At 35.5% G+C, this 8,692-nt stretch overlaps 1 protein-coding gene across 1 annotated transcript; it reads right to left on the bottom strand.

Annotated features, from left to right (window-relative positions):
* Positions 1–3,807: 3,807 nt before the first annotated feature.
* LOC102581827 (LRR receptor-like serine/threonine-protein kinase GSO1) lies at positions 3,808–6,965 on the bottom strand. The gene has a single exon (XM_015302997.1). It carries the CDS (start codon positions 6,948–6,950, stop codon positions 3,816–3,818), a length of 3,135 nt encoding a protein of 1,044 aa, XP_015158483.1. The 5' UTR covers positions 6,951–6,965; the 3' UTR covers positions 3,808–3,815.
* Positions 6,966–8,692: the final 1,727 nt, after the last annotated feature.

The following is an 8,692-nucleotide window of genomic DNA, read 5'->3' as shown; positions in this document are numbered from 1 at the left end:
AGCAATATATGCGTCAGTACTGAAAGGTACCGAGCAAGAGGATGAAGTATCGCTGAAATACATATATAACTGAACAAGCAAAAAAAAAGCAATGACATTTATCTGGATATGATAGAATGCTGAAAAATACTAAACATGACTGATTTGTATGCAATGACCAACTATGACATGCTGAAACTGAATACTGAACATGGTCAATGCAAATAGAGTCTGACTAATTTGTGGGAGCTACTAATTACCGATAATAAAACCACATGAGCTGAATGTGGAGTCCGATCTATACGCCCCATCGAGAGGACCCAATATACCCTACCAGATGTATAAAGGCATGTTGGCGTGATCACTAATCTGTTGCCCATGGAAGGGACTTACAACCTACTTGGCTAGTAGTTCTGGGACTATTTGGGTACGCTAAACCCTAGTCCAACTCGGTATTATGCTAGTGCCAATGAATTTAGTAGTAAACTGATTATGACTGATTTTCTGTAATTATTCTGGATAGCTTAAAACTAGACATGCAAACTGAACGCAACAATTTAAACTGACATTGATGCATAATACTGAGGCATGTATAACTGATTTTTGATAAAGTTTGACCTAACACATGAAATTCAAGAACTAAAGAAATACATAGCTAGGGTTCTGAAATTCATATGATAATCTGAAGAAGACGTGACATGCTGATTTGGAACATTAAAACATATCTAAAACGTGACATGCTGTTTGGACATTAGAACATATGGTTAAAAACATGATTTCTAGATCGGAACGTTTAAAAACAGTCTCTTCATGAAAATTGGCTGAAACTTTAGAAAATACTAGGGTTCATTCATAATCATTGAAAAATGAACAATATTTGGATCATTCTAACATTTAAAACCCAAAATCAAGAAACGTTCAAGAACCCTAATTTCGTTCATAGCATGGAATCAAGAATCGTCTGAATTCTAGGGATCTAGCGGGCGAAAGGGACCCATTAGTGAAATCCAACATACCTGGTGATGAAATCTCCACGAAAAACTATCAACTAGGGCTAGACTTGACTTTTCTGGCGACTTTCTAGCATTTTCCGACGGCGGTTAGGGTTTAGCTAGGGTTTCGGCAACCCCTCTCTCTTCTCTCTTCTTTTCTTTTGTTTTAGTTAATTAAATGACTTAGGTAAGTTCTAGTTAGGTTTCTAGGATTTTAAATGACTAACTAAAACCCATTTAATTTAGGAATTAAAAGAAGAGTGGGAAAAGACAAAAACACCCTTGACTTAAAAGCTGTCCAATCCTGATGCGGATTGGACACCTGCCAAATCTGAAAATTCTGCAAATTTTTCCTTCACGAATCTGGGGTGTTACAGCTCCTAAAACTAGAGACGAAATTGTTAAAAGATCTATTTCTAAGCCTTCTAAACACAAGAAAAGAAAGGCTGAAGAAGTTTCAACAGTATCTTCAAAAAATAAAAAAAAGTTGTAGTTGAAGAGCCTAAGTCTAACTCGGATTCGGATACAATGGCTGAGATCGATAACTATGAGGACAGTAGTGCCCAGGCTACTAATGAAGTTGAATCTAGTGAAGAAAAAACTGATAGTGGAGATGAGGAGAGTAGCACAGACAGCCGTGATACTAGAGATGGGGATGATGATCCCCTGTCCTTGCCAATGTGTGCAAGAGATATCTCTGGTAAGTCGTATAATCTAACTACATGGATAAATGCGTTAGGATCTTTTCCAGCGAAAATTTCGGTGAGAGCAAGATTGACTCTTTATCGTGATTTTAGAACTGTGTTAGTTCAACTAAAAAATTATAATGACTTTAAAACTACTTGTTTTGGACATTTAAGAAATATTCCAGAGTACTACAAGTTCAATGGACAATTGGCCCATTATATGTTGTTGCGTTGTGTAAAGAATGATAAAAAATTGCATGAGATGTGGTTTTGTGTGACTGATAAGCCTGCTAGTTTTGGCTTAAAAGAGTTTGCATTGATTACGGGGTTGAATTGCTCAGCATACCCCCGTGAATCAAAAATGAAAAAAGTACTTGAGAAATGTGAGAAATTCTACTATAAAGTGACAAAGTATAAGAATATTAGTAGTACAAAGTTGTTGAGTTTGATTAAGGGGACCAGATTGAACCAGGAGCAGAAGTTGAAGTGCTCCTTAGTTTGGTTCATCCACTCTTTGTTGCTTGCCCACGATCGATCTAAGATTGTGGATTCGAACCACCTTAAGATGGTCGAATCCATCTTCGTTTTTTTCTTATTCTCTATTATCCTTTGCTTCATTTAGAAAAGGGTAAGATCTTTCTATTGTTCTTGCACTTGGGATTCATTTGATTCTTATTCTTGTCTTAATAATATTGGTATATGTTGTCAAAGATTGATTCTATTTATTGTTCTAGCACTTTGGACTAATTTGATGTGTGTATGTTACTTGTACATAGTCAAAGAAGACAAAATTCCCTTATTTAATGTTTCCTAAAACCAAATTTGAAGAGTACGGCGGAGTCAGAATTTGAATCTTATGGGTTCGGGATTCTAGTTTTTTTAAGTTACTAGTTTCAATTTAAGACTAATACAAGATTTGGATCAAAGTTACTAAGTTGGTATGGGTGGTATTGGCAAAAGCACCCTTGCTAGAATGGTTTATGATGATCCCCTCATCAAATATCACTCTAGTATTTGTGAAAGATCATCAAGTGAAAGGATTGTTGATTGGTCTAGCTACTTGATGATATTGTTGAGTTTACTGATGAGAAACATATTGAGCAATTGGCAGAAATGTTGTATAAAAGGTTAAGGTTTAATCGGTATCTCATCGTCTTGGATGATGTGTGGACTACAGATCATATAGAAAGGTGTTTATCTGATGACAAGAATGGAAGCCAAATATTACTGACTACCCGACTTATGAATGTGGCTAAATCCAATAGCCCTCCATACTGCTTAAGATTCTTGGATTCGGAGGAAAGCTGGGAACTTCTACGTCACAGGGTGTTTGGAAGAAAATATGACCATCCGGAATTGGGAAGAAGATTGCAGAACAATGCCAAGGACTACCTCTAACGATTCTCATTATTGCTGGCCAGCTATCTAAGATACAAAGGACTAGGATATGCTGGAAGATTTTTGCAAAAACTGTTGGTTCGATTGTTACCGATGAGCACAAGCAATGCTTAGATATACTTGCTTTGAGTTACAGAAACTTGCCACATCATTTGAAAGCTTGCTTCATTTATATGTGTGGATTTTAGGTATCTTGCTCTAGCAGTTTATGAATTAACCCGAATGCCTGAATTGATTTCAAGGCTGCCTGAAACTGTATGGGAAATGGAACACTTAAGGCATGTGCGTCTGGCTTCAATGGGATTCCTAATCTCCAAACAACAAGCTTTATGGATATTGCTAGTTGTACAAGAGAAATCGTCGTTTTCCCAATCTCAAGAAATTGGCAATACATGCATGGGGGTGGAGAATGTAGTAGCAGTCAGCCATCATCATCCTATTACCTCAATAATCTTCACTACTTGATTTTGTTGTGCAATTGATTCTGCTAGCCTCTTTCTCTCCCCCGATGCAAGGACCAACACCGAGTGAGAAATCAAAAAAATAATCTGATAATTCCACTACACGACTAACCTCTTTTCCTCCTCACTACTATTTTTAGGAATAATATATATCGGTAGATATCTTAACTTGATTTCAACTGACAACGAAACATTTCAACTATGAATTTAAACATTATTAATCCATGTATACATCACCTATAGACAAATGAAATATAAAATGGATGCATTTTTTCATGAATAGAATATAAATTTAGTCATCAGGCCCTCAGTTTTGCCTTCAACCTTGCAAAGCAGGCATTTAACCACTTGAAGTATGCATTCCTCCATGAATCATTGAAGTACAAAGAGCCCAAAATTCCCCAAAATGCGACAATGAAGCCCAATGCCATCGATACATAAAACTCTTTAGAAGGAAACTCATCATCATCATCATTTTCTTGACGAGTACTGTCAAAGCCAACATGAGGATTTGGAGGAGAAAATGTAGGACATGCTGGAAGAGGAGGTCCACATAGCTGAATATTCCCACCATAGGTTGAAGGATCAAAGCTTTGCAATTGAGTGCTCGATGGTATTCTCCCTGACAAGTTGTTTTTTGACAAATCCAACACACTAAGAAATGTCAAGTTAGCCAGTCCTACTGGGATCTTCCCCGAGAGATGATTCCCGGACAAGTCAAGAGCCTCCAACATCTTCATTAAACCAATTCCTTCAATGATACTTCCTGTCAAATTGTTTCTTGATATGTTCAATGACAGCAATGCGTTCATTCTGCTAAAATCTTTAGGGATGTCACCAACTAGTTCGTTGCTAGAAAGATCAATGGTTTTCAGAAGCCACAAGGTGTTACGGTATTCTGATTCCTTGTTTTTCCATTGAACAAATGCATTGCCTTTGTACACTAAAATTCCTCTACCGGCAAGTGGATTGAAGTCATAGCTCACACTTGAACCATCTTGCAAAAGTTGCATTGTGGTGAAATTGCTGAAGCATTTTGGAATTCTTCCGGATAAATGGTTGCCAGAAAGGTCCAGTATCTGAATAGATTGAAGCTGGCATATACTTGGAGGAATGCTACCAGAAAATTCGTTGAATCGTAGGCTCAGAATGCCCAAACCAGCCAACTTAGTCCCTATCCATTCTGGGATTTTTCCACTCAATCTATTTCTTCCCAAATCCAAGACTTTCAAACCTTGGCAATTCTTCAAAGAGGCAGGAAACTGTCCACTTAAATTGTTGTTACGCACGTATAGAGAGTTCAAGGATGTTGAAGAACACAAAGAGTATGGAATGCTTCCAGATATACGGTTATTGGCTACATTAAGGACCGTTGGAACAGACATGAGGGTCCAACAATCAGGAATCTCTCCGGACAAGAGAATATCGGACAAGTCAAGTGTTACAGGCGAATGAATTTTACATATGGAGTTAAGTGATCCAGAAAACTTATTGTTGTCAACACGCAATTCACTAACCAAATGAGGAAATGTTGGTAAGGGTCCTGAAAAATTGTTATAACCAAGATCTATAACAATGGAACCGATATTATTGGCTGATAAATCTTGTATCTTCCCGCTGATTTGGTTGTAAGAGAGATTCAAAAAGTATAACATGGGAGGCAACTTTGTAAACCAAATAGGCATTGTGTCTGAGATACTAGCAAGAGAGATATTAAGAAATGAGTAGCTATTTTGAGTTTGAAGCCATTTCGGAAAAAGAGGCCCAAGATTACAAGACGAAAGACTGATATCTTGGAGTTGAAAACATGGAATCCAATCAACACTAACATTCCAAGTCAACGAGTTGGAAGACAATTTTAAACTCTTCAAGTTGCAAAGGTTGGAAAGATGGGATTCAGAGATTGTACCTTCTAATAAATTATTAGAAGCATCAAAACTTTCAAGGTCGAAAAGTTGCCCTAAACTTTCCGATAAGCCTTTCAGTCTATTGAAAGACACATCCAATATTTTCAGCTTGGAAAGTTGCCCCAAACTATCCGGTAAGCCTTGCAATTTATTGAAAGACACATCCAAGATTTTAAGCTCGGAAAGTTTCCCTAAACCTTGTGGTATCATTCCATAAAAGTGATTGGACTGTAAGTGCAACTCTCTCAATGATGGAAAGAATGCCAAGTCTGGTAATGACCCTGTCATTTGGTTATTAGACAAATCAAGATACTCAAGATTGGAGATTTTTCTAAAGCTTTCATGGAAAATGCCGTTCAGAGAGTTTTCTCGTAGCCTCAATTCCCTCAAGGATGAAAATCTAGTAAGATTAATCAATGAACCAGTGAATGCATTTCCCTCAAACGACAAATACTCAAGCGATTGATTACTCCCAGCTAAGATATCAAGCAACTCAGAAAACGGTTGACTTAACAAGTTATTGGAATCTGCATCAATAGAGCGTAAACGACTTAAACTCCCAAAAGACCTTGGTATCCCACCTTGAATACCACTTCCAAATAGCTTAACATGTTCCAAAAACTTCAAGTACCCAAAGCCACTAGACATTTGGCCTAAGTCGTTGCTCGAAAGATCTAGGCTAGTAAGACTAGTGAAGTTAAATAACCAACTATTTATTGCAGGGGACGAATATCTATTAGAGGAGATGTCGAGGATGGAAAGACGAGATGAGGAAATATTAGCTAAGATAAGTGATGAAGGAATGATTTTGGGGAGTTGACAACCAAACAAATGCAATTCCCTCAAATTTGGGAGCTTACTTATCTCTTGCAACCAGTTTTTCGCTTGCACATTGGATAAACTTAGATCTAAGTACTCCAAATGCACTAGATGAGAAATCCACTCAAGGCTATTGACCGTTAAATAATTGCCTCGAAGATCAAGTGTCCTTATGGAGGTAAGATTTTGGAGCTGGAGAGGAACTAGACCAGTAAAAACTCTGTATCTAGATGTGAGATTTAAGTACTCTAATCTTTTGAAATATCCAATAAATTTGGGTATTGGTCCGTCGCCACCAAAATTATTGGAACTAAGGTCTAAGTACTTCAAATACTGCAACTTAACCAATGAAGAAGTGATGTTGCCTGTCAATATGAGATCCTTATCAGGACCATCAGGATTGGATTCAATTGTACCTATACGAAGATTAAGGACGAGTATATGGCCAGTTATATTACTGCATTCCACACCCCTCCAAGAACAACATTCCTCATTATTTTCTTCATTTCCCCATGAAGAAAGCAGATTATATTCATCTATGAGACTTCGTTTGAACTCGAGAAGAGCTTCCCTCTCCTTTGTTATGCACAAAATTTTCGTATTATTCCCTCTTGACATTAATCCAAAAGCAAAGCTTTGATGCATGATCAGTATCGATAGACAGATTAGAAGCAAATTAATTGGTTTGTAGTGTTCTTTGGTATACATTTTTTTGTTGTTGTGAATGAGGATTTGAATGTGAGGAGGAAAAAAAAGGAGTGATTACTACTTGTTATATGCATTAATTTCAAACAAAGTCAAGTCAACTCATTTTGTAATATATGGAAGACTTGATGAATACAAAGACTTGTCCGGTATTTTCATTTAGACGCTTAAACTAATCTACGACCTATTCTCACTCGAATTTGAGCTACAACAAATGTCTCATGCCGGAACATTTTGATGTGTTCTTTTTTCATTGGTTTGTTACTTTGTTTGTCATGTTTAGTTTCACATCCTAAACTTGCAAAATCATTTGTTTGTACAAAACCTTACCCAATACTTTTGTGAAGGTAGAGAGGTTGTTACTGAATATTAGACAAAAACGCGTTAGGAATAAATCATAAAGATTTTTTTTTCTTTCTAATTATGCAACCAACTTAAGTTTGATAAGATTAAAAAAAAAGAATAATTCATAACATTTTAACATCTAGTTTTCTTCTACTTTGACAAGTAGCATAAACAAGTACCTGGAGTCAAAAAGAAGATGGACTATTTGACTTTTATACCAAAATAAATTACTAAGAAAAGATAAATGGGAGATAAAGGTAGGCTATCCAGATATATATCAATGTGAAATGAGAAATTTCCAAGTGCCAGGGCTAAAGCTTTTCATCTTATTTATTTTTTAATTTTTTATAATAGTGATGTTCGGATCAACTTGCACACACCTTAACTTTTCTAGCAGCACTAAAAAAAAATACAAACTTTGTCCACCAGATTATAGAATCAAACACAGTTTGCAAGATCATTGAATTTGTTTAATTAGTCTTACATTGCAATCACATTTTTATGAAATACGAGTTACATCGAAATAGTCACGGTGTATACTCGCGTACCTATTACAGAAGTTTGTTCTTGCTTTTGGAGAAGAATCCGTACTCTCAGGGGCGGATTTACTTACATGTCACGTGATACTACTTCGTTGAATTTTTTTACGGAATATACCTATTAAAAAAAAGAAAAGACAGATTTAAAGATAAAAACAATTGAAAGGACACTACTTGTAACAAAAAGCTCCTAGCTCAGGTGGTAGAGGCGTCAAAGGACTGTGTAATGTCTCAAGTTCGATCCCTTGAATTTCTTTTCCCGTTTTCATTTTTTGTTTTTTCCCTTTCTTTTTACCTCTTAAATTTTTGTTTGAATTTGTTGGTTCCCGTTTTTTTTACCTCTTAAATTTTTGTTTTAAATTCAAGCAGTAGGTCCCTTCATTAAAAACCTACCAATCCATTCTAATTCATTCAAAATTTAGCTATTCTTTTTTATTTTAGAATTAAAATAAAACTCAAAGTCTTTAAGTCCTTCATCAATTAAAATTATAGTTAAATAAAAATAGTGTTTGACTCGTTAAATCCTTATATTTGTATATTTTTGACTTGTGAGTTTCTTCAATTTTCTTTCCGTTATTGTTCATCAATCATCGTTATTCGGCATCTGGAATCTCCACATCATGTTAGTATTTTTTTTGCTATTCTATTTTTTTATTATGTGCTTGAATTTTTTATTTTTATTCGTTCATAATAATAATAAAAAAATTCTATTGTTACAATTAATTTAGGATTCATTAAATTGATTACAATTATCGCAATCCTCTATTATTTGATAGGTTTAATTTAAAATTTTAAAATATTTTGATAGGTTTAATTTAAAATTTTAAAATATTTTCTAATTTAAAGAGTAGACAATTTTTT

Source organism: Solanum tuberosum, unplaced genomic scaffold, assembly GCF_000226075.1.
Source record: "Solanum tuberosum cultivar DM 1-3 516 R44 unplaced genomic scaffold, SolTub_3.0 scf00403, whole genome shotgun sequence".
NCBI classification, from domain to species: domain Eukaryota; kingdom Viridiplantae; phylum Streptophyta; class Magnoliopsida; order Solanales; family Solanaceae; genus Solanum; species Solanum tuberosum.
This window is presented reverse-complemented; position numbering and strand designations above follow the sequence as displayed.

Excerpts from the sequence above, each read along its gene's own strand:
- LOC102581827 (XM_015302997.1), bottom strand. The coding sequence starts at position 6,950 with ATGTATACCAAAGAACACTACAAACCAATTAATTTGCTTCTAATCTGT.